Source organism: Typopeltis vanoorti, chromosome 10 (genome assembly GCF_054136105.1).
Source record: "Typopeltis vanoorti isolate ZY-2024b chromosome 10, IOZ_Tvanoo_1.0, whole genome shotgun sequence".
Taxonomy (NCBI): domain Eukaryota; kingdom Metazoa; phylum Arthropoda; class Arachnida; order Uropygi; family Thelyphonidae; genus Typopeltis; species Typopeltis vanoorti.
The window spans coordinates 25,310,236-25,338,161 of record NC_143558.1 but is presented as its reverse complement, the minus strand read 5'-3'; the positions used below and the strand labels follow the sequence as shown (position 1 = coordinate 25,338,161).

At 35.6% G+C, this 27,926-nt stretch overlaps 1 protein-coding gene across 1 annotated transcript; it reads left to right on the top strand.

The window, feature by feature from the left end:
* Positions 1-27,647, top strand: LOC150102243 (ribosomal protein S6 kinase alpha-5-like). The gene is made up of 13 exons (XM_090399536.1): positions 1-88; positions 265-474; positions 1,105-1,217; positions 1,359-1,544; positions 4,191-4,264; positions 5,278-5,422; positions 5,551-5,602; positions 22,290-22,499; positions 24,149-24,261; positions 24,435-24,590; positions 25,976-26,049; positions 27,223-27,367; positions 27,534-27,647. Exons 1-13 carry the CDS (start codon positions 1-3, stop codon positions 27,645-27,647), a joined length of 1,680 nt encoding a protein of 559 aa, XP_090255662.1.
* The last annotated feature ends 279 nt before the right edge of the window (positions 27,648-27,926 follow it).

Genomic DNA, 27,926 nt, shown 5'->3' with positions numbered 1-27,926 from the left:
ATGGAAAATACGCTTGAATTTTTTACCGTGATTTCTGAAACTGGTGAATTTCATGATTTTTTAAGAATCAAGGAACTTGGAAAAGGATGTAAGTTGAGATAATTCTTTTTAATATAAAAAAGTTGAAAAAATAACAATGATTCTCCTGTATGTATGTATATAGGAGAAAACTGCACAAATATAATTAAAAATTAAATGCGTTAAGTTAGTTTAAAAAAATAAAGTTCTCAGATTTAATAATCGTATATCATTTTCCTCGTTTAGCATTTGGAAAGGTTCATCTTGTTCGAAACGTGGATGAGGAAGGAGTTTTTGCTATGAAGACAGTTTCGTGGGAAGTTATACATTCTAAAAAAAGAAACGAAGAGAGAATAACGCAAGAAAGGTTGGCCCTAAAGGAATGTCAGAAAATGCCATTCATGATAGAATTCTGTGGAGCATACAAATCAAACGAAGGAGTTCATTTTCTTATGGGTAAGTGTTTTAAGCATATTAAACATCAGTGTTTTGTTAGGATAGAGAGTTAGTTTAAGAAAATTTACCATTATCAAAACATCTCTCTGTCTTGTACGCCTCCTACCTGTTTTTCTGACAACACTGCATACGAACGGGTATACCTCTAACCATCCCGATTAATTACGAACATCGATATGGATTCAGCAATTCTTATTCCACAGCAGACTTCCTCGTCATGAACTCATCTTAAATACGTAATGCCGATAAACATTCGTTGACTTTTCTAGTTAATATTGTAACCTAGCCCTATCTTATTGATTGTAAGAAAAATCTTAATTCGTGCCCATCACAGTTTTGAAAATATTAACATTTTCTAACAAGATACATTTTCGCTTCTTGAACAGACACAACTCTATCATTTACTGGCACAAGCACTACATCTATAGCCTTCTCAACATCCGTAAAACTGTCATCTATATATAAATCTGAGAAATAACAACAATATAATAGAGAAAATATATTAGTTAACACCCTCACGAAACACAAAGCTTGAATCTAGAAATATTATATGATGAGTTTCAGTGCAATCAAAAAAATAAAATATTTAACGATATTTTATCTAATAAGTTTGTACACTTCTATTTTCAGAATACGCACCCTTTGGTTCCTTATGGGATTACATGAAAAACTGGGAACCTTTCAGTGATTATGCGAAGTTTTACCTTGCTGAGCTTCTCCTTGCAATCGAGCATCTTCACAAGGTAAGTTAAATTCATTTCTAGTTTATTTGACATTTTGGAAACAGAATCAATGCTATCCGCTTCATGAAAGTGAACTTTTAATTTACACATTCACCAATTAAATCCACTGTTGATTTATTGTACGATTATTATTTTTTTCAGCGCCGCATCATACATCGTGATATCAAGGCAGCTAATATCCTCATCCGGGAGAATGGTCACATTGCCCTTTGCGATTTAGGCGTGTGTAAGGTTTTTCAAGAAAATGAGGAAGAAATTACAAACGAATGTTGTGGATCAAGAACTTACATGTCTCCTGAAGTAATGATGGGGAAAGGTTATAGCTACGTAAGTTCATGTTATTTCTTAAGTTGGTCAGTTAAATAATTTAAACTATATATTAACCTAATTTTTAAATCTACGATCAGTTTCCCCTTCAGCAACCAACCCAGTCTCTATAAACTTAGGGTTTTCTTTTTTCGTCCAGACCCTGATTTCTCTCCTGCTCAAATTCTGATACTTTATAAGCTGTGGAATACTGTTCTCACCTTCTCCTGAAACAACGTGTCGAAGTTATTATTTAGAAAAATCTAACCTGTATTTGTCTTCTTTGTTTCGTTAACATCAAAACTATACACATGTAACAGTCTAATTTTATTACCATTTCTGGCTGACTTCCATTATTTTTTGTTAAATATCTGCACATAGGTCTCAAATCACTTTTGTACGACATGATGACACTGGGAAAAGTTTGTGTTTTATTAGATAAAAACTCTGCAGAAGAAAAACTCTGCAGTGTGCTTAGTAGTTTTACTTTTTAACTTTTAATTTATTTCGATCCCCACTTCTGCGTAACTGGATTCAGTTACTTCATGAATTAAAATTGTATATTATTATTATTATTGCAGGGGCACCTCTACATAGTCCGAAGACTTATAGCGGAAGACCCAAACTATCTACACAATCTATCATACATTTTCTTGAGCCCATTAACAGACAAAGCATTCACAGCTGACTCTGGCGACCCTTCCACTCATTCATTACTCTCCAAGCAAAAAATCCAGTCCTCACACCCCCTACTAACCACATCTTTATTCATCTTCCAGGGATGAACCATTGTTCTGGTCCCTCTAGCCAAGTGCTTAAACATATTCCCTGCATGAAAATGTCCTTTAAACATTTAAGAGAAACTTAAATGTTTCTCTCATATCACCTCTTTCCCCATATCAACTAACTTCTGCAATCCACATCCTCAATCTCTCCTCATAGTGAACATTCCACACACACCATTCATCTACTTGATCGCTCGCATGCGATCTTCTCCACTGCTTCATCTCTAAGAAAACAGATCCGAGTACAGTAATCCACATGTGTACGTACCAAGGCCTTATAAAGAGATACAGCAACTTCTTCAATAGCCAATTAATATTATGTGCTACTTCAGCAACCTTAGCAATATGTTCTTTAAATTTTAACTCTCTGTATTCCCCCCCCCCAATCTCTAGCTTCACGTATTTACTGGAGTACAGTGCCATCAATGTGATACACACATCTAGTAATCAATTTATCCCCAAATGCATAAATTTACATTTCTTGACATTAAAGTGATAACCATTAACTTTTGCTCATACTGACAGCCTATTTAAACTTCAACCTCTCCACTTCACCATGACTAACTATTATTCTTCCTAATTCCGCATCATCAGCAAACAACTGAATTTTTCCTTACAGGTTATTCCCTATATCATTTATGTACAAATTAAACAGGAATGGTTCCAACACTGAACCTTACAACACCACTGTCACCTGTTTTTCGTTTTCATTCTGCCTCTCCACAAACCACTTTTTGATATCTGTCCAGCAGCCACCCTCTTATCCATTTAACCAGTGTCATATCCATCCCCATTTGTTCTAATTTGCGTAATAGACTTCCATGTGATATTCCATCAAATGCCTTTGTAAAATAGCAAACTTCACAAAGCCATGTTGACCCTCGTAGTGTCATATTTTTATGAAGCCATTCCTGAGGTCTCTTTTTGACCAATTTTTGTAGTAGTTTTACCATCACTCATAGGATGCTGATTGATCTGTAATTTGCTGCTGCAGTCTTAGAATCTCCCTTATGAAAAGGAATTATTTTAACCTCTTTCCACTTCTGCGGAACTCTACCAGAGCTGAGACTTATATTAAAGAGCCTAGTCAGAGGCATTCCCAGTTCCCTTGCACATTCTTGCATAACCCTAAGTGATATCCCACAGCTGTATTTACATTCAGATTCTGTAATATCCTAAGAATCTCCAATTCATCGTCCTCTGTTTCCACATTAGTGTCTGTCACATAGGTTGAAGTACTAAACTCACTAGGATGATATACCCTTGCAAAGTCACTCAGTAACTCAACTATTTATCCTGTTCTGTCTGTCATGACCATCATCACTTATTAAGGTTAATCTTTCATAGTCATTCTTCCTATCACTTGCCACAAAACAAAACACCTGTTTGGAATTTCCTTTGGCCTGCTTGGCTAGATTCATCTTGTAAAATGATGTTGCCTTCGTTTTCATGATGATCACCTTTCTCCTTATATACCCTCCACAGTATTTTCTTCTTCTGCAGCTCATACTTAATGATATTACTTCTCCATCGAACTCCTGCCTGATTAACCCTCCTTACCTTAAGTATAGAATTTAATATTGCTTCCTCTAGATGATCCTTAACGATCTCCATACACAATGCACATAATATGTTTTGTGTGTTCTCACAAGCTCTGGGAAAATTTGAATCCTTTGAATTTTCAAATATCTGTTTTTGATTAATGATGAAATTTGAACATCTTTTCATTTTTGCAAAATAGACGATTTGCAGACATTTTCTTCAAAGGTAGTAAGTGCTTATATTCTTATTAGACTATTTAAAAATAATGTAATCGATAATGTTCTAATATTTCTTATTTTTACAAATGGCTTGTTTATAATTCAATTACTTTTTCTCTCAGGATGCAGACTGGTGGAGCTATGGGGTTCTTGCTTACAGAATGCTGGTTAAAGATCAGCCTTTCCTTACACTGAGGTAAGTTTTTGACATCCGAGAATTCTTTTGCTCTAACTTTATTTTATAATAATAATTTTTATCAGGATTTCCACATCTCAGGTTACATTCCCATGTCCATGCAATGAACCTGTTTCCAGAAGTGGGTTTTTTGCTATCTCCGCCACATTAATTTGGTAACACCCCCCCCCCCTCACTAAAATCTCCCATATCTATTCGAAAGGCATTGCCGATCGCATTCCCTCAGTCTGTCTTCATGTTTCCCTTTCGGCAGACTGGACATTGACTTAGCGCATCTTGTTTGGACCTTCTAAGATACGTCCATCGTCTTGAAAACCCGTTGGTCAGATTTGGGCACATCAGTCCCGATGCAGTCTGTTCAAGACCATAAACGGTATTGTGGTTGATATTTTTTGTAATTGCTATTTTAATGTCGACATTGTCTAATGATTATATACTTCAGTTAAACAATCCACAAGATAGATTTTTATGTCGGATTTCTTGATATTTCTCTTCATAATATGAACAGATCGTGTATAGACACGATTTTGTTAGAGTCCTTTTAAACAGCTTTTGTGTGTGTGTCTCTATATCTTGTACATTTCATGAGTTACAGACTCTTGTTATATTTCCATTAGTTTTCGGCGATCTATTACAATAATGTGAAAGTTGACAACATTTAAATATGTGAAAGACATTATCTTCTTCAAGTGTCTTCAATAGATGTAATTCTTAGCAATGAATTTCATATAAGGCTATTGACTGGTTTGAATGGCTCTCACTGATTTCCTAAGAAGTTTTTCTTCTTTTTATTTATTCTTTTCGGGAATGTCTTCTTTAACTTTCTGTGGTTATCATTCTTCTATCCTTGAAGGATTGGGGAAAAATTCTCAAGGATTGAGAGTGGAATCCTTTGCTGTAATTCCAATGATATCGGAATAGACAAAATTATGCCTACTGAACAAAGTTTCTAATAATTACACCTCGTTAAGTGTGTATAATATTGATTGTAACAATATGTTTTTGTTTAACAGAGAAAGACTGAGAAAACCTCTATCTATACCCGAAGAAATGTCACCAGAAGCTGCTGATTTAATAACCCGACTACTGTGCAAAAAGAGAAAGTCCAGAATCGAGTTTATTCAGAGTGGAGACATAAGATCCCATCCCTATTTTAAAGTAAGTTATTTGTACTGTTTTATCCGATTAAGTTAATTTTTTTTTTTACAAACTCCTTTTAATCTATCGGACACTCAAATCAAAGTCAGCATATTCTTATCCGTTTTTTTTTTTTTTTTCATTTTTAGGATATTGATTGGATCCAACTTAACAGATATGGATTTTCCATTGAAGATTCGAGTACATTCGAATATCCAGTTAATGACAGAAAATAGGGATATCATTAAGAAGAATCTCGTGTATTGAGCGGCAGTATTTGTGAAGACCACATCGATCGTACAGTGCCAAGAAAACTGTGACGTTTTTTATACTGTGAACTACGCATGATAACAAACCGAGTGATGCAGATATTGTTGCATTTGTAATTTTTATTACGAATACATGAACTAGATGCAATGTTAACCAGCCATGTTATGAAAGAAGCTTCTAGGAAGGATGACAACTAGAATTTTACCATGTAAACATCGGCAGTGATACACTACTATAAATATTATTGTTTCGACTCTTGTCCCTTTTGAAAATTTTGTGGATTATTAAAAACGGTTAAAATGATACTGAGTTTCTTTTTTTAACATGGAAAGTATCAGAATTTCTTTTAAATAGATAAGCATTTATATTTTTTCTATAAAAGGCGAGACCCAGCGCTGATGTTGAATGCCCTCTAAGGTAAAAACCGATTTGGTATCACAGCACTGTACGAACATATACCATAATCTACACCTGACATAGATAAGCTTTCATAACTTGCGTTCCCCTTAAAATATTTTTTAAATTACACGCATCTTCTAAGAGGATAAATATTAACTAAACAGATTTCCCATAAAATAATTAGCTATGCGTTTGCGCATTTTATTTTCATAATAAATCAGCTAACCCGTTTTATTCCCTTATAGGGAGTAGGCGAAATCTTTATACTCTATCTAGCTTTTGAAGACTGAGTGGGCAGTTAAATCTGCACCGGTAGCCAATCAGAGATAGTTGGCCCATGTCTATCACTAATTATAGCAGCCATCGATGAAGAGGCTGGCAAACAAGTGCTGCCATCTCTTGGTACCTAACCCTAACAAGATATGTTGCTATTTGAAATAATGTGGGTACTACGGTCGATTTTCTTGAGTTTACGGGACTAAAAACCCGAGTATCTGGGAGGAAAAACCCGCTTGCCCATGCCAGAGATTTTCATATTTTATATAATGTAAAGCTAAATATGATGAGCCTTCTTCGGCGTCACGTAATAGTAATAATAATAAACATTATTATGATTTTATTCTCATAACTGATACACAGTCAAAACAAGATTTGAACAACAAATATTACTTAAAGAAAAACTTGGCTTGTGATACAGAACAATTCACATTCTATCTAAGAATAATAATAATTATTATTATGCCTGTGTAGCTCAGTAGAAGTGGCGCCTACGTCCTCTGTGCTAAACCGCACGAAGATAGACTCATAGTTCTAGTCTAGTCGCCGACTGGAGGAAATTTTTCAAAGTCTTTCTTCGACCGGTTCCCGAGTTAGTAGCTATATGGCATGGACATGCAGGTTTTCTCTCGCGAAAATTCAGGGTTTTCATCCCGTAAAATCAAGAAAATCGACCAGAGAACCTATATTATTTCAGACACAAACGCATCCTGTTAGGGTTAGGATGTTGTTGTTGTTTGTTGGTCTCTTCATCGGTGGCCGCCTATAATTATCACTATAATTAGTGATAGACATGGGCCAGCTATCTCTGATTGGCAACCGGTGGAAATTGATCTTCCCACTCAATCTCCAAAAGTTAGATAGGGCTAAAAAACGACCTCGCCTACTCCCCTATACGGGAACAAAAAGCCGTTAGCTGATATATATATATATATATATATATATATATAAATCTCATTCCCAGCCAGAATCACTTGGTTTTCAACTGAAATGCCTAAAAGCTTTTACTGATAGGCAAACACTTTGTTATAAAATTGTAGCATTTTGTTGTTCGAAACCAATCAAGATATTCTATGATGTTATGGCTGTGAATTGTACATTGCAAGAAACTGAGGGATGCAGTTATTGTCACAGTTGTAATTTTTAAATGGACTCAGATTAGTTACCCTCCCCCGTAATAACCATAGTCACAATCAGTAAGCAGATCATGTTAATATATTCCCCTTCCAAAAATAAATCAACAAACGTTGATATCTGAAAACACTTTTGTCTGTTACAATTAATACGCTGACATTTTTAATCTTCTTTCTTTTGTTTACTGTTTTCTTGTTTTACTTTTTTTTAACTGTAGGGATGTATACTGCTTGGAAAGATGTCACCAACGGACGCCATAATGTGAGGAACCAACGACCATAGCGCCAATGGTGTAGCTAGGGCTTTACCGCCAGGAGCGATCCCTGATTTTGCTGCCCCTCTCAATACACACCAAAAATACTTCAATACGACATATAGGGAAATAAATTAATTTTTGAGGTACAACTTTAATTCCAACATTCTAAAATGTTATTTTTCTTGCTTTTCTGTTAGCAAAATCGTCGATGGCATTGTCGAAGTCTATTTCATAATAATGTAGGTAATTCGTAATCAATTTTATTTAGAAAAACTCCTCTCACAACTAGCAACACTTACAGCAATTGTGAGCAAAATTCGCAGTAGTATTACAATATTTGGAACTGAGTTCTCGAGACTGTATTTTAGAATTAACTGCTAAAGTTCAAAAAGGTTCAAAGTGTCGCCGGGGGTGGATCGCATCCCCCTAGCTATGCCAGTGCATAGCGCCCACCTTAATAAAATGTAGGACAGCCTTCTACGATAACTGCAGCAATCCTACGAGGCATATTTTCCACACGAGTACCGGAGCAATCAATGGGAATTTTAAAATATTCTCCCTGTAATCATCTAATGAAGTGCTGGATTGTTGTGGGGAGGACGTCACTTGACCTCACCCGAACTCCAGTTCATCCCCACAGATGTTCAATACGGATGAGATCAGGGTTCTTTGGAAGCCAGTCAAGTTCATGTCCACAAACCAGGCAGTTACAGCAGTACCCTTAAAAACGGTGCATAGTTTTGCTGAAAGATACAATGGTCAGTTCTTATTTCCAATTTTGTGGCGTTTCTACGCCACAAAATGTGAAGCATTGCATGGTCAAAGAATGTTCTGATACCTCTTGGAGTTCAATGTTCAGAGCACCATAAACAGAGGTCTGAGGCCAAACCTGGAAAAACAGAATCATACTATTATATCACCAACCCCGAATTTCGGTTCTGAATGTTTTTCTGCAGATTCGTGTTCCAGTCAATGCCCTGAACTCCGCATTCAACGTGTTGTCCGACAAATGGTGGTTTTTACATATTATCCTTCGTAGCACCCTATAGTGACGTTTGGTGAATCTGGTGGGTTGTCCACTGCGGGTTGCACTTGTAGTTGACTGCCTGTGCTTCCATCTCAGTATGGTATCACTAATTGTTGGACTGGGATTGTCAATTTGTCAATAATTTGCTGAACGGATAGGCCTGCATCCTATCAAAACGCCTCTTTAAAACTCCATCAGTTCCCTCTTTATCGCCATTGCACGCGGACGCAGTTGCACTGACTTGGGAGCATCCTATTTCTCCAATTTACAATACAGAAGCTACAAACACGTGACTCGTTACACGGCATGATGTAACGACTATATATATATATACACATGTATATATATATATATATATATATATAAAATTCTGAGGTTGTCCAATTTTTTTTAACTTTTGGGATCTGTATATATTGGAGATAGAGATAGCACAGTTATTCTGAATTGTGTCAATTTATGAGTTGGATGTTATTCTATAAGACCAAACTCGCAAATTGCATTAAATTAAAATAACTACAAAATAATTAAAATTAAATTAATAATATAAAATATTTTCTTCGTAATTTTGAAGATATTCGCCTGTCAGACTGCTTTTTAAACACAACCACACTAGTGGCCAAAATTGTGGAAACCTTTTGGAAAAAGTGTATTTTTAATTTTCATGGCTCATACACCACTTTTATTTGGTGCAATACCATAAAATTACATATCAATGAAAAGATAATATAACCACGAATGTAATGCAACAAAGTTTGTTCAATTACCTGTATTCTATGAAACGTTATAGCCAAATAACCAAAAAAAACCCCAAATTGCTTAGGTTGATATGAAGTAGCTTCCCTTTATTTGAATGTAGCCAATGAGAATGAGTGTTTAGAGAGCCAATCAGGTGTCATCTTGTTTCGGCAATGAGCCAATCAGGTCACAGTGGGATTCAGCTATTGATATCATGTTTTGGAGCTGAGAGGTGCACATTTGTCAATGTGTTATGTGATTGCTATTAAGTTGGTTGAGTTTTTTTGTGTTCTTTCATTTAATGAGCTTGTAAAACGTAATAAAATTAAAGAAATGGCGGAAAGAATTGACTGGTCACCGAGAAAGCGATGTAAAATAGTACTATTAAGGGAACAAGGCTACATGAAGAAATTAGAAGAAAAATTGGTGGAAACTTAACCAAAGCCGGCATTTCTAAATTTTCAACAGGTATAAGGAGACTCACTACAATACCAGACTGATAAAGGCAGGAAAAGGTGCACAACAGCAAGTGATGATAGAAGAATTGAGAGACTGTGCCTACGTGACAGAAGAAAATCATCTGGGTGTATACAAGATGAAATGGCGCAATACAATGTGAAGTTGAGTGCAAGAACTGCTTGGCGCAGACTGCAGGAATTTGGCCTAAATGCTTGAATTCCACGAAAAAAGCCATTTTTATCTCTCAAACAAAGGTTGAAAAGATTACACTGGGCTAAAACCCATGTTAACAATGGGTTTTATGGTAAATGACAGTGGAACAATGAGACAGTGTTATTTGGAGTGATGAGACCAAAATCTCTCTGTTTGGTAGTGATGGCATAAAATACGTAAGAAGAAGAATCAGAGAAGATTTGCATCCTGATTGCATTACATCTACCGTGAAACACCCACTTAGTGTTATGATCTGGGGTTGTATGACATCGAAAGGTGTGGGCAGAATTTGTGTGATTAATGGGAATATAAATGCCCAAAAATACATAAATGAAATACTTGAGCCCACACTGAAGCCTTCCGCACGTGATCTTTTCCAAGATAATGAAGCATTTATATTTCAACAGGATTCAGCTACACGTCATGTTGCTGCTGTGTGCAAAAAGTGGTTTCAAGATAAACATATTCCACTGCTGGAATGGCCTGGGAATAGCCCAGACCTTAACCCAATCGAAAATCTATGGAGCCGACTAAAGAAACGTATTAGTCAGAAGCAACCCACCAATAAAACTCAATTAATAGAAGCAATAATTTAATCTTGGTTTCACATTATAACAGCTGCAGAACTAAAACAAAACTTGGTTCACTCCATGGGACGGCGTTGTAAAGCTGTAATTAACGCTAAAGGTTACCCAACTAAGTATTAACTCACATTGTGAGAATTTTTGTATATCTCGTTTTTTCTATGTTCCACTTTTCTTCTATATAACTGCTGTTCTAATAACAAAATCCTTCATGAAAGTTATTGCATTACATTCTTGATTAAATTATCTTTCCATTGATATATAATCTTATGGTATTACTTAAAAAAAGTGGTTATGAGCCACCAAACCTCAGAAATACACTTTTTCCAAAAGATTTCCACAATTTTGGCCACTAGTGTATATATATATATTAGGAAATGGAACGCTGCATAAATTTTTCTTCTTGTATCATGCAATTCCACTGATTAATTCAGTTTCTAAAAACGTAGATGACTTTTGCATGCTTAGCAAATGATGTAAATTTCACCGATTCTGTTTAACTCTATCTACATATAAAACTACCCCTTGGCTTTTTAAGCCGTATATTTCTTATATTCTTTGTTTTCGAAGGTTCTGGGGTGAATTTCCTTCTCTAATTAATTATGACTCCATTCATTTATTCGCAACGTTTACTTTGATATATTATTATTATTATTATTATAAAAACAGAAAAAAAGTATCAATTTTTGTGGATCAAAGATGGCAAAATATTCATGAAAATGTCACAGACTTCAAAGTCTATACAAATAAAAAGCTCGGAAGATATAGACAGGTTGCCAGAGTGAAACAAAAGACTCCAAACTTAGTTCAATAAGAAGATCTCAACACAACAAAAATGAATGTGAACCATCAGATAGATGAAATTACACCAGAATACATCAGTAATTGTACTTTCGAATCTCTTGATGCATGGAAACAACACACAGTACAAGCATGAGGTCTCTCAATCTTGCATATTAACGTCAGAAGCATCTGAAAACATTGGTTATTGTTACAGGCTTATCTGAGGAATTACACTGATATTATTGACATATTGATTCTAACAGAAGTATCCATAACTAATGACGCAGCGACTACTTTCCAAATTCCAACAACATAGATCAATCATGCCGCCAAACAAAAAGAGGGGGTGGAATATTAATATCTATCAAACAAAAATTAATAGCAAAAGAAATGGGCAATCAGTTTGAGCATGCTGAAACCCTTTGCCTCGAAATCACTAATACCACCAATAGACAGCGTCCCATAATACTAAATGCTATTTACAGGCCACCAAACCTAAGCATGATAAAATTCTTGCACGAAAGCAATTGCTGGCTTTCACGCCAAGAAATATGCTCAACCGAATACCTAATGATAATTGGCGACATAAACATAAATATTGCAACGAAAAGCAGAACAACACTGTACAATACCTAGACACGCTATCCATGTATAATCTAATACCAACAATAACATCATGTATCAGTCATAAAGTGCAAAGTGGCAGATTATTACTTCACCGCTCTTAACCTGCACACAAAGACAATATCCATGCAATGTCCCACAGAAGAAAAGCGACAGAAAACAATAATAGACGAAGAAATAGTCAACCACGAAATAAGGAAAACAGACTGGGAACACCTGGCATCAGATTCAGCAGATATCTTATACAACAACATTAAACTCACACTGGAGGAAATATATACGAAAGCTGCAAAGAAAGTCAGAATTCGTTCAAAAACAACATAAAATCCTGAAAACTTAATCCTACAAATACACAGAAAGGACGCTTTCTGGAAAGAATTAAAGCGATATCCAAATAACACAGCTTTAAAAACTGAATATAAGATAACAAGGAATCGCCTTACAACACAAATCAGAAATGCAAAAAGAAGCTACTACAGAGACAAACTAACCTCTGCACAAAACAACATGAAACAAACTTGGCATCTGATCAACGAGATGCTAGATTTTGTTCCCAACACCACCGCCTCCGAAACCATAAAATACAGCTTCGTGAAAGACGCAAAATCTATCCAACAATTAGCAAATGACTTTAACCAATACTTTGCAGAATCCATCCAAGAACTGCACAGAAATGTTCCCCCACAAAACGTGTCCCTCCACTTGAACCACAATCAAAACAGACATTATGGTTCCCAACTATAAAAGAAGCAGAACTTCTCTCTGCAATACATTAAATCAAACCAAACCAAGGCCCAAGAATTGATGGTATAACACCTAAGGATATCATGCAACTAGCTTAAGTCCTATCCTACTGAAATTAATAAATAAAATATTTAAAACAGGACAGATATCTAGTACGCTAGAGACTGCCATAATCACACCCATATACAAACATGGCAAAATAAATTTAATCAGCAATTACAGACCCATAGCAACATTACCAATTATCAATCAAATTATGGAGCGGATCATACTGAAGAAACTCACAGCATACACAGAGACCTTTCATATTATCCCCAAAACACAACATGGTTTTCAGAAAAATAGGGGATCAACATCTCTCTTGGAAGACTTTAGAGACGGCGGTATTAATTAATACCGCCTTAGTCAAAAACAAAATTGCCATGGTAGTCTTTTTTGGTCTAACTAAAGCATTCAATACACTCACACATCAAACTTTGTGAGAAAAGCTGAGACATGTCGGAATAGACGGGCCTCTGCACAGGTGGTTTACAAACTACCTTCAAAATAGAATATCACACGTATCGGGTCAAACCGCAACAGAGAGCTACCAGTAACCTGTGGAGTACACAGGGAGCTGTGCTCTCCCCAACTCTATTCAACATTTACACGCACGATATTAATCAGCTACCACTCCAAAGTAAGATATTCCAATCCGCAGACGATACAGCAATAATATCCATCCATAATAACGCAAGCATTGCCCAAACAAATATGCAACATGATATAAATCTGATCATAGAGTGGCTCACGAAAAATTCCATATACCTAAACTCAGAAAAGAAAAATATAATGATATTCAGAAATCCACTGACTCGACCAGTTGATAGCAAATATATAACCATCCAACATCCACTTTCCAATAAAAAAACACACAGAACAGCAAAACCACTACAATCACTCAGTTGAAACAATACGCTACCTTGGAATTTACATCGATGCAGATATGAACTGGAATAGCCACATAAACCATCTACACAACAAACTCCGAACAATAATATACAAAGCACTATGCCAAAATATACTAAGATACGCTATAACAACGTATGCTTTCTGTGCACCCTACAAACTAAATAGATTAATGTCGCTACAGTACAAAATGATAAAACTGATCTTTTGGGAACAAAGAGACAATACAGCAAAACATTTATTTCACTATGTAGCTTTGCTAAAACATTATTTCGATGCCAACTACAGGACAGTCAGAAATACATACCGTATAACAAGACCTCAGACAACTAATTATATCACATATAAATACAATAATCACTACGGAAAGGCCACGCGAAACTTCTACATCCCAGACATGACAAACAAATTACCTTTTGAATACAGAAATCTTAGAAACTACAATAGCCTCAAAAGAGTTCTGAGGACATACTATGAACAAGAAACACTCACCCGAAATACCATACAAACGCAATGAAACACAATATATTCGTTCAGGCTTCCAGTTCAGCGACACATCAATACATTCCAAGTTATTTTGTGTGTGGTGGGGGCGTGTGTGTGTGTGCGTGCGTGCGAATTTCAACGGCTTGGAAATCAAGCCAATTAAACATAGGTTTAATTTCATAGCTTCCCAGCACAGCAAATAAACCAATAAATAATAACCAACTGGTGTCATCCTCAGATAAGCTCACAAATAAGCTTCGAGGATGAAAGCTGAGAAAATACATCTCATCTCATCCAAGATAAAAAAATAAATAAATGAAAATAAATAAATGTATCATATATAATCAAACGCATGTAATGTACGTATCACATGTAAACAAATGTATATAACGTTGTATCATATGAAATGATAAGTATGTAATGTATGCATCATATGTTATAAATTATTATAATTATTATTGCGAAAAAAATGATTATTATTATTATCAGAATACATGAATGTATCAAATGTATGTGATGTTGTATCATACATAAACAAATGTAAGTAATATTGTTTGATATGTAAACAAATGTATTAACGTATCATAGGTAATCAAAACTATGTAATGTATGTATTATATGTAATAAATTATTATTATTATTAAAAAAAAACGATTTTTATTATTATCATTATTATTGTCTGATACCTACAAGGAATCATTGTGGTAGAGCACTACACGTCTCCAACATAACGACACTGCCACCATCAACGCCATCATCATCACCACCACCAATATTTTTTTATTTTATTTTATTTTACTTTTTTGTTGGTAAATTGCGTGTGTTCGTTAAAAAACTTTTTATCTTTATCGTCATATATCTTTAAATATTTTTAAAATAGTTTATGAAGGTTAAAACACATCTTCAATTCGGATAAAAATCCAAATTTTCTGATTTCCCTGTTGAAATCAGGAACAAACTTTGATAAAGATTTACTTCCATATTGTTAGTACAAAAATATACACAGTAAAACATTGCATTGCCGATTTTCGTTTCTTTTCATTCAATTTCTATATATATTTTATAAAAAATAAACTTCATATAATATTTTTGTGATAGAGAGTTCTTTATTTAAAATAATATTTATTATTAATTCATTAAATTGACATTCCTATTTCAAACACCTAACTTTATTATTTATTATTTCAGGCAATCTGATGTTTTATGATTTATAATAATATTTATTATTAATTCATTAATAATAAATGAATGGTGATTAATGGCGACTCCTCTTGAGTCTATGAACATACCTTCTCCATACAGATCTGTCCCTGTCCATATCTTTCAGAATTCCCAGGCCCATTCCAGTTGGTTCTTTAACTCCATCCACCCATCTAATTCAAGGCCTTCCTCTTCTCCTGCTTCCATCCACTTTAGCAAGCATTGTCATTTTCTCCAGACTGTCATTTGCTCGCATAATATGTCCGAAGTACGACAGTTTAGGCTTAATGATCATAGCTTCCAGGGAGCAATCTGACTTTATTTTGTTTATCACTGACGATTTATTGATATATTTTGCAGTCCATGGTATTCTTAATAAGCGTCTCTAAACTCATAATTCAAATGCATCTATCTTCCTTCTTTCACTCTTTCTCAGAGTCCAATTTAAACACCCATCTCACATTTTCACATCATCTCAAAGGCTAAATCACCAGAACCTATGCCCAACAGTCAAAACACAGCTGCAATGTTAGGGGAGATGCTAACGGATTTCAGCAAGACCAACCCCAATTAGAGTGATACAAACAAGTTCTTAAAAAACACTCAAGTTATCTTCACAATGATAAACAATGAGTAATACGCCTGGTTCGAACAACTTCATTCAGATCGCATTTTGGAATGCCAACGGCCTAAGCAACAAACTCCTGGAACTACAAGAATTTACAGCAAGACATAGAATAGACATCCTCTTAATCAACAAGACGCAACTTCGGCCCTGCGATAATCCCAAACTAAGGAACCACGCACTACTTAGGAATGACAGACTCAATGCCAGAGGAGGCGGAACCGCTATCTTTGTCAAAAAAGACATAAGACCAAACGAGATCAAGAAGAAAAGAACTACAATCCTGGAAGAAACTGGAATTGAGAGACACACCAACAATGCAGGTAACCTAAAGCTATATTCAGTCTACAACCCTCCAGACAAACCACTACTAGCCTAGGATCTCTCCCAGCTCCTCGACACAAACGAAGCAACAATTGTGACGGCAGACCTAAACACAAAATATCCCGCATGGAACAGTAGGAACTCCAACAACAATGGGAAGAGCCTACACACGTTCGCTATGACAAGAAACATCATCATAGCAAGTCCCGCCGAACAAACACACTACGGACCGCTTGGGAAACCTGATGTGCTGGATATATGCATTTTCAGGAACACTTCGCACCAATTCCAGTTACAGGTAGTCAATGATCTTAGCTCCTACAACAATCCGGTACTATTAAGCCTAGGTAGGGAAACAGAAATCATCGCCAGGCAGTCCTCCACAAATTTCAAAAAGCTGAACGCTACTCTCTGCAACCTAACAGGACCCGTTCCAAACATCTCCTTAACTAAAGAAATAGATACGGCGATCAGAAAACTGGAAAGCACAATCCAAGCTGGCTTAGCAACAGCTTCCACCGTTACCACTTAAGCTGAAGCCAACCTGCTCCCAGAAGAGATTCTAAAGCTCATCCGCAGCAAAAACAAGATCAGACTCCGTTACCATACAACACCGTCCCCCTTCCCCCCCAGGATAGACAAGAGCTAAACAGGGCAACAAACCTAGTCCGATATGCGATCAAAGATCACAAGAACCAGCTGTGGAAGAAGAAGCTGAACTCCTTAAACACCAAAGACTACTATTTGTGGAAAATGACTAAAGCCCTTCGCAGTGACCGCTCCAACATTCAGCCAATCCACGGAGAAAGGGGCATAGCCGACCGAGACAACGAGATGGCAAAAGCCTTCGCGGACCTCCTGGAACTGCAATTCAGCCCAAACTATGCGCATGCGGACTTGCACTTCATTGAAAAAAATACACAGGCATGTCCGCTGTGCACTCCATCAAATCAGCAACCAAGAAAACACAAGCTATGCTACACTAAAGGAAGTACACCAAATCATCAAGACCCTCAACAACAGAAAACCCAGGTCCTGATGAGATTTCAAACCAAACCATAAAAGAACTCCCCCATAAAACAGCTGTGCATATAGTGGCTATCATCAACGCGATGCTAAGACTCAACTATTTCCTTACTCGCTGGACGTGGGCAGATGTAATCCTAATCCACAAACCAGGAAAATCACCTAAATTCCCCCAGAACTACAGACCTATCAGCCTCCTATCAAATCTGGGAAAATCGCGGAAAAAATAATTTTGAACCGCCTACAACACGAAACGGACAAGATGGACCTAATCCCAAAAGAACAATTCGTATTTCGCAAAGGCCACTGCACAACCGAACAGGTCCACAGACTTACAGAATTCAAAACTACTGGAAACAACACACAGGTGCAATCTTCCTGGATGTGGCGGAAGCCTTTGACAAGGTATGGCACAAAGGCCTCGTCCACAAACTAATAGCTGCAAAATATCCACTAAACCTCGCCAAAATCATAGAATCCTATCTGAAAGAACGAAAATTTCAAGTTAAGCTACGTGGCCTTAGTTTCTCCATGAGAAGCATCACAGCAGGTGTCTCGCAAGGCTCCCTCTTATCTCCGCTACTCCTCAACATTTTCATCTCAGACGTACCAAGCACAGTATCAACCACCATGGCTTTCTATTGTAAATGATCGTTCGTATGAAATCCATTAATTGCCATTAATGGATTTCATAACATTTGGTTAATAAACGGAACATGAAAACTATTGCATTACCTCTTTGTACGAATGCATCATGGTGATACTCACATATTTCACTGGATATCAGGATTTAGGATCTCAGCGGAACACCATGAATCCCAACAGATTTTGTAACAGATCGTGCGGACCAAATGAACGGAATAAAGTCCAGGAGGGATTCATTTCGCATTATTCCCAATGTTCAATAGGATTGAAATCAGTTGAATTCAGCAGCTGGAACCACAAGCAATGCTTGGATATACTCGTCGAATTATGACTGCTTAATACGAGCCTTGAGACACGGAGCTGGAAAGTCCAGAACCATTTGACAACGTTATCACCAAGTAGAGCAATACTGGTCCAAAACAATCCCTGCTTAATTGGAAAGACAAATATAGAGACGAATTGTGCCAATCTAATAGTTAAACTAAATCTAAAATTACAAAGAAAATAATAAATCGGAAAACGAATTTAAAAATATAAAAATTCAGTTTAAAGGCAAAGACTCAAAACAAATAAGCATTCTCAAAATAAACACAAAATGGTAAATTTTAATTAACTACCAACGTGATGATAGTAATATTCTCTATTATAGTATTGTCGACTTTTTTTTTTTTTTTTTTTGAGAACATAATTTTGCAAGTCAAGTTGATTTACGTCATACTCCAGTCATAACATCTTTTCACATTTTACTCAAGAATGCTTTCTGGCTCCTTTCTCGTATTTGGTCTCGAGTAGATAATGGATTGGCTCTTTTCAATCTGCATCGAAATGTAAAGTGACATCGCCGTTTAATTACAGTTCTCTTCAAGTCATCGGAGATTCCAATTGCTTACTTTAGCTCTGAAAGGAGATCAAAACGGAAAAGGGGTTTGAACTGTGCGCCATGGATTCTGTAACTGGTTAATATTATGTTGTTTTATGAATCAGTTAACTGGAAAAACGAAGTCAGTTCAGATGAATTGTTTCAAACCATTTAATTACTTTATTTCTTTATCAATTATTTGGAATTTCATTATGAGACAGATCGTACAAATGTGCACGATCTCATCGTGTAGATCTGTTTTCGTTTCTAAGTCTTATTGGATCTTCATCACTGGGAATTTGGATATTTTATAAATGTGGTCTGTAGCGTATTCGCTAAGTTTGACATTTCGTCAAAGAGTAAAAAGGCATCGTAGATTATATCTTCTGGGATGCCTCGAGAACCGAATTGTAATCAATAAGATAATATTTATAATCTCATATACTATTTTGACAATTATCTTGTTTAATTCGCATTGCGTGTTCTTTGTTGTGTTTCAGTTAGCTCCGACATGAGGCAACTTAGCTCATTCCTTACCCAAACTTCATCGAAATAATACGTCGTAGTGTATTATTAAAGATATGTAACTAATGATGCCTGAAACTTCATTGAGTTTTATTTATTACATACCAGACAGTTCAAGTATTTCGTGGTTTCCTTTATTGGTTCTACTTGTTCATTAAAAATAGCAAAATAAAACTAGCATTCATTTAATGTTAGGAATATTTAGGTTTTCCAGTTGGCTTATTTACTTATTCCAATAAACACAGCATAAAAAAAAAGCCAGTGGCAATAAAGAATTAATTATACTATTACTTGAAATTATAGAACGAAGAATGAGCAGAATTCAGCTAACCAAATGAATGAACGATGTTGGATGAGGAAAAACTTCTGTTAGGCCTAAAGATTCGCATCTGGCTTTGCAATCAGTGTGCTATGACCTTTTTCTGTTCAGGGTGAGTTACGCTGTCCCGTAAGGTGGTAGCGGATATTTATTCGAACACACAAAAGCAAAAGAAAAATATTATTTGTTGCGTCGTGTTGAGATGGAGGATGAGTCGTGAGATGCGGAGTTGTGTTTACTGGAAATTTAATATATATTTTTCGGAAATATTCAACACCAAAATGATTAATCAAAAATAATAAAAAAGGAGTGTTTTTAATGAAAAAATTACAGGCTTAACTTATTATTTAAAAAGGCGCGAAATAATACGGTTTTTGGTTAAAATCTCGTCGTGAACGTTGGTGACGTCACACACAGCTTCTTATAAGAATGGCTACTCTCTAGATCATTTCTCTGATTGGTTCTCGTCTGACCAATGAGGTTCGCTGTTTTCGATCTAGGCATAAATATAAAGCGACCATGGCGGTTTTACCACGGTTCAGGTGAAGTCTGTTACTTTTGGTGTGAAAAGAGAGAGAAATGGAAAACATGTTTGAATTGCGTACGGTTGCTTCTGTAGCCGGTGAATATCATGACTTTTTAAGAATCAGGAAACTTGGAGAAGGAGGTATGTTGAAGTGTTTCTTCTAAACATATATAAGGAAAAAAGAAGATAGCTTATGAATTCTTTAATATTTCTTCTAATGAAAGACTTCGTATGTAGGGACTTTTATTATTGCACAGTTCGCAGCAGTAATAACAGTCCTCTGTTTAAGCACCATTTTAGAAATAAATAAATCCACTTTAGTTTAGGGTAATCGTAAAATAGCAGCTTCCTCGATGGTCTAATGGTTGTTTCTTTGGTCTGTTTCGAATTACCTACAACTATGAGAGTTTTGCAATATAACACACATATCGTTTGTTATAAAGATAGTTCATGTCAATAGATTATGTTTCATTCTTCCACGTCTTATATAGACAACTTTTCTTAATCTGACAAAATCTGAATCTGCTCTGATAATCATTTAGTGAAGGGTGCAAATTACTTTTAATATTTTTGCTTTAGTGCTGGACAATATTAAAAAGGTTTTAAGAACGCTTTTCATTTGAATTCTACAGAGACCGTTACATGGCATAACATCCAAAAATATTTTTTAAACTAACGTATCCCATCAGGGCCGGTTCGAGATTATCTGATGCCCGTAGACAAAGAAAATTTAGGCGTCCCTATACATTTGTCTCTCTCTATATATATTTTGTCATACTCACACAAGCACACGTACACCTACACTTATTGCTTACAGAAATACTGCTCTATGGAAAACACTGGCTATTTTGCCCACAAACGTTCTTCAGCCACTCCAAGAATGTTAGATACACAATTACCAAAACTATTAGCCATCGGACTCAACTGTTACCTACGAAAAAGCTTGACCGAACTAATCTGAAATCAGTAGAATGCCAGAGTGGGGGATGAAGGCAAGTGTAGCGAAGAGAAAGACCAATCAGAGGTCTTATTTCACGAATACTACATCAGAATACCTGCAATTCTATGAGAATTCCCACCGCTTGTTATGCTGATTTAGAAAACCTGAACTGAATTAACAAGACGATTCTATGAGAAAATGAACGACGTAATCCCAAACTTCTCAGACCTCAGAGAGCTTGCAAAACAAGGCTTAATCTAAAAATCAACAGAATTCACTCTATAGGGAATGAAGTTAAGAAGTGAGAACAGTCGGTTAGTCGCGACCACTGATTGTTAGTTTGAGGGATACTCCGGAATTTTCCCGCTCATCTTGGGACAGACGCCAGAAGGAGGAAAAATCTCTGCACTTGAGGTTAAGTACACAAAGGGCAGTGGAGTGGAAGAAATAGAGAAAGGCGAAAATAATCTAGGATCATCAGCGAGCACCAGGACGTCATGACTTATTTCAGTTTTTCATTATTAATGAAGGTTTTACTAATTTTTTTTCGAAGTTTTTAATTTTTCCCCGAACTATGTAGCAAAATCTGGGGCCCCGAAGTCTTAGAACCCTTAGGCGATAGCTAGGTTCACCTAATGATAAAACCGGCCCTGATAACCAACTGTTTTTAGGCTGATTTGTCTTCACGAGAATAGGAAAGTAAGGGATTTTTTCCTGCTGATAGAAACAAACCTTTACATCTAATTATTTAAATACTAATTTTGTAAATTTCGTGAGGTTGTTATCGATTTTGTTTATTTGATCCTCAAATAAACAAAATCCGATCCGATATTTCGAATCTATACAATATTGTGGAACCAAAACCGCATAAAATTTAATTTAAAATAACTCTGCTAATTTGAGTTTGTTTATGAAATGAATTACGAAATTAACTTAATCCTCTTTTATATTTCTCTTTTAGGATTTGGAAAGGTTCATCTTGTTCGAAAAGATGACGTGGAAGGCGTTTTTGCAATGAAGACAGTCTCTCGGAAATTTATCGAGGCAAACAAAAGAAACGGAAGGAGAATAACAGAAGAAATATCAGCACTGCTGGAATGTCAGAAGATGCCATTCGTGATCCAGTTCTATGGAGCCTACGAATCAAAAGAAGGAGTCCATCTTCTGATGGGCAAGTATTTTTAAAAGCATCTTTTTCATAGATTTTCTATTACAATATAGAAAGAGGTGGTTTAGTATATCACAGAATTAAAAAGCTTCTCTTTTTAAGAATGAAGATTCTTATTGCCATCTACACACAGCTCCTAGCATCTTTTTCTTCCACTTTGAAAAATCCCTATATTATCCTGATAAGAAAAAGTTCCCTTATTTATTACGTCACAGTCATGGTCCCCCCAGCCCTATTTTCTACTCACAGGGTTTTGTAATTTGCATTCTCTTAATTTATTTTTTAATCCAACATTTTATCGATCTCACCCACGCTTACAGAATCTTCTCTTGACTATCTCATACATTTCTAAACGACCATATCAGATCTGATCATTGTGGTTTCTATGCAGCCTGATAAAAGCTTTATAAAAGAAACAAAATAATTTTCTTCTGTACGACAACTCCTTCCCATCTTTACCACAATCTGTAGCAACGTCAAACAATTTTAACAATAACCCCTAAATGTCGAGTGTGTATCGACCGTCACTCTCACCTTTTCCAACTCCTCCAATATTTCGCATTAACTGCATGTTTTATCCAAAGTTTGTGACCTTACACTACGCATTATTAGACTACGAAATTGTCCCCCCCCCTTACACAGTATATTCAGACCTTGTGAGTCAACAGCATCTGCCCTGATCCTAGTATTTCTCAACATTACATCAAATAATTGCATATCTCTGGTTGATCCTGTTCCAACGTCAATAACACAGAAGCTAAACAACAAAAACCCCAAAGTATCTTCCAGTACTCTGGTCATGACTTTTCCTCCTTTGAAACACGACCCTTCCATATTGCTGATAGCAGATACACTCAACTAGTCCCAAATATAATCCTATATGTTTCAATTGAATTCGTTTGCTTTACGAATCTCGATTATTAGGTGAATTCGTAACGTTCTTCTAGACACCCTACGGTAGATTATATACATATTTTTATATTCACATAGATTATACGGATAACCACCTTTATCTCCCTAGTAATCAGCTGCAACCCTCTCAAAATATTGGAAGTCACAGAATTAGGAAGACATTTGTAAGAGAAATGTAATTGGGGTTTGAATACAATTTGCAGTTTCTATAATCCATTTCGTATGTTTACAATACAAGCAAATAGTTTTTTTTTTCTTTTATAAGAAAACTTTTTCAATGAAATCCAAATATTTTAATACACCATTAATCAAATTAAAGATTTTTTTTTTGTAAAATGGTTGTTTAATTTATAAATCCGAAACGGATTATAGATACTGGGTATTCAACCACTTTTTCTAAAATGAAAAAAGTTGTGGAATATCACTTATTTTTATTCCAAATGCGCAGAGTCACAGTGATATTTATCTTTTAAATAGCAGCCAACAACTCTTTGGGATCCGTATCCACTTTGTCTTTTTCTCACCACTCGTCATGCGCACATTGTAACAACAATCACTTGTCATGCGCACATTCGGAAAATCATCAGGAAAATATTCTACACGATGTTGGAAAGCTTCCTGGTGAATAAACTCATACCAAATTATGAATCTAGAAACTTATGAATACTTTTACTATAATGTAAAAAAAAAACTATTTAATGACATTTTAACTAATAATTATTTTTCATTTTAATTTTCAGAATATGCACCTTTTGGTTGCTTAGCGGATTACATGCAAAATTGGAAACCATTCAGTGATAATGCGAAGTTTTATCTTGCTGAACTTCTGCTTGCAATCGAGCATCTTCACAAGGTAAGTTTAAACCATTTCTGATTTACGTCACAATTTAAACACTCACCCAACTTATCGTCTTCATTAAAGTTAAAGCATCAAATACATCTGCGATTATTTATTTCTGTTCTAGTTTACGCATTCACCAATTAAATATACTCTTTATTTACGGTGTGATTATTATATTTTTTCAGTGCCGCATCATTCACCGTGATATCAAGCCCGATAATATCCTCATCCGGGAGAATGGTCACATTGCCCTTTGCGATTTGGGTTTAGCGAAGATTTTTCAAGGAAATAAAGAAATTACAAACGAATATTGTGGAACAAGACCTTACATGTCTCCTGAAGTATTTAATGAGAAATATTACAGCTATGTAAGTTTATATAATTTCTAAATTTGGTTCGTTACATAATTTCAAGTATAAAAAACATTTTTATATTTTTTATATGAGGATATTTGTGTAGCTGGGATATGAGTGTCGAAAGTGGTATTGGTTGTACAGCTTCAGTGAAACTTCATTAACTGATAATTGGGTCAGTTAAAAAGCAAAGTCGAGGAATGTAGAAACTTTTAATAGGATAAAATGGTTGGCGACTGCTATTTACGATAGCCTTGAAATTGTGTCAGTTGGTGGGAAGTGTTTGGTGTGAGGTTGAAATAAATAGAAGAATATATGCAAAAGGATGAATAATTGCAAAGAACGATTATAAAGAGAACATTATCAAATTCCTGATACAAGAAATTATGATAGTTCTACACCCTCTGTCAAAAAAAGAAACCGAACTTTTCCTAAATACAAGAAACTAGTGGTGCCACCTGTTGTATCTTTTGTTGTCGAAAGCGGCAACTTTCGTTAATGTTGTGTCAACTGTTTATGACATTTGTTTCATTAGAAGCCGAGTTATAGTGCCAAGATCGACAGCGTATTTTGACGAACTGTCGAAAAATGAGTTTCAAACAGAGCTGCGATTGACTTTTGTGTTAAACTTGGTTAAAGCTTTACCGAAACGCATCAAATGCTTCAAAAAGCATACGGCGATCAACGCATATCCCGTACTCAAGTTTATGAGTGGTTTAAGCGATTTCAAACTGGTTTTGAGACGCTTCAGGACGACGAAAAGCCGGACTCTTCAAAAACTGGACTGAACGAAGTTAACATCAGAAAAGTGGGATTGATTGAAGATGAATTCGGGATTCCAAAATCAAGTGTGCACAACATTTTGACCAAGAGTTTCGGCCTTCATAAATTGAATTAGCAGTTTGTTCCCCACAAGTTGACCTACGACCAAAAAATATATAGAATTGAACACTACAAGTACCTCATTAAGGACGTAAGGACTGAAACTTCCTTGAAACGATCGTTACTTGTGATGAAATTTTGAATATGAGCCCGAAACAGAGTGCTGAGTGGAGACCACCAGAAGAGGGGCATCCGAAAAAAATCGATTGGAGAACTCAAAAGTAAAGACAATGCTGATTTGTTTCTACGATTCCAAAGGCATTATCCATAAAAGAATTCGTTTCGCCCCCTGGCCAAATGGTCAATGATGAGTTTATCTCGAAGTTTTGAAGCGATGAATAGCGAGAATTCATCGCGTACGGCATGAATATCATGACGACCGACTGTTTTTTTTACCCTTTAAGAGACTATTTAAAACTATGTAAATGCTAATATAAATAATTCTTACTTTAACAAACAGTTTATTCATAGTTTTCTTACTTTTCTCTTAGGATGCAGACTGGTGGAGCTTTGGTATTGTTGCTTATGAACTACTGACTAAAGATGTGCCCTTCCAATCAAGAAGGTAAGTTTTGTTTTTAATATTCTCGTTGATGTAAGAATTATTTTAATGTAGTCTTGTCGCTGTGGCAAACTTGTAGACGTAGTTGAAATTTTCACAGTTTTTCTTTTCCTTAATTTTTTCATGTTATATTTGCATAGCAAGATTTCAATTTAGTTGAAGAGTGTCCACAACACCCATTTTTATGTGAGGGTTTAAGTAATTTTTCTTCATAATGTGATTTGGACATGGTTACGTGTATGTACACGAAGTTATCGTGTTCAGACTCTTTTGATTAGATTTTATTTTACCTTCTTATCATATATGGTTTACGAGATGTTTTAAATTTTCTTCGATTTCTAGATTCTTGACATTCCCCAGATTTCTTGGCTACTTATGATAAAGAAAATTCGGTCCCCTCGATTTTGTTTGAACCCAAGATTCTCTTTAGAAGAATTTGTTTTTCTTTTCCTCATATTCAAATTCGCATAAATCTTTTCTGGAACGATACATCTTCGGATGTAATTCCTTCCTCATTTCACTTTTATTTCTCTCTTTCGAGATATTTAAGAAGTCTGAGAGATCTATTCCAATAACCTGAAAATCAATCTTCTGAACTATGCACTGCAGCTATCGTGAAGCTTTTATAGTTTTAATTAGGGGAATTTCTAATGAAGTGTCATTTACATTCCATCTGACTTTAATATTTTTAATACCTTTTTCTTCCAGGAATAATAAATGCTCTTATGAATGCCTTCCTCCAAAACATTTTTACCATTGTCTAAGAGTTTCTTCCACGCAGTTAAATGAGTTTTTGTTTGTTTCATCGAACATTTTTGGCGTATTAGTAATATTTGGGATATTATTTTCAGTCTTTTTACCGCAAAAAAGATTTAAGTAGATTAATTTTATCGCCCATACTGAACAGAACTTTGATTCAATGAGTTTAGTTTAATAAAAATAATTATGTGCTAATTTTGTGATTTGTGATAGGCTTAATTCGATTTATGTCAGCGATCATAGCTTCATTCACATTTTCTGGTGTTCTTGGATTTTTTAAAAATATTTATTGCTTTTCATGGTCTGCTTCTTCACTTTATTCTTTGGAAGTGTGTACTTGTATCTGTGCTTTATTTTGATTTTATGTATATTATGTTCAGTTTGTTAACAATTTTTTTTATTGTTGTTGTTCAATAGAGAAATACTGGAAAAGTCAGTGTATATCCCCAAAGGAATGTCACCAGAAGCTTCTGATTTAATATCCCGGTTACTATGTAAAAACAGAAAAGCCAGAATGCAATTTATTCAGAGTGGAGGCATAAGATCCCATCCTTATTTTAAGGTAAGTGATTTGTATAATTCCATCTGCATTTAAATTGTACTTAAACTTAAGAAATCATAGAGCGACAGCAATGAATTAATTTTGATTCAATTTTCTTTGATAATGCAGACATATTCTTACGTGGATATTTTTATTTTCAGGATATCGATTGGATTCAACTTAACAGATGTGGATTCGCCTTGAAGATGGCGAATCCATGCTTGAAGATGAATATATGTCCGAAGCGTCGGTGATGGCAGACGCTAGAAATCTCCTTAAGTGGTACAGGAATCGTGACTAAATGAATGAAGAAAGACCAGATACCAACGGAGATTTATAGGTTTATACCACTTCATGTTTTAGTGGTGGTATACCGTGTTAACAAGATGCGATCACATTCTACTGTGACTTAAAACCTGAATCTCGTGATGAAGAAGTTTGACGAAGGACTTGACATCCTAATGAACGACCAGACATACATTAGTGCAAAGAAATGTCTCAAACCGTGTGTGTATGTGCGTGATACGTCGTTTTAGTGAACGTGTACACATCTTAGTGATGCTGACCAGTGCTATTTTGA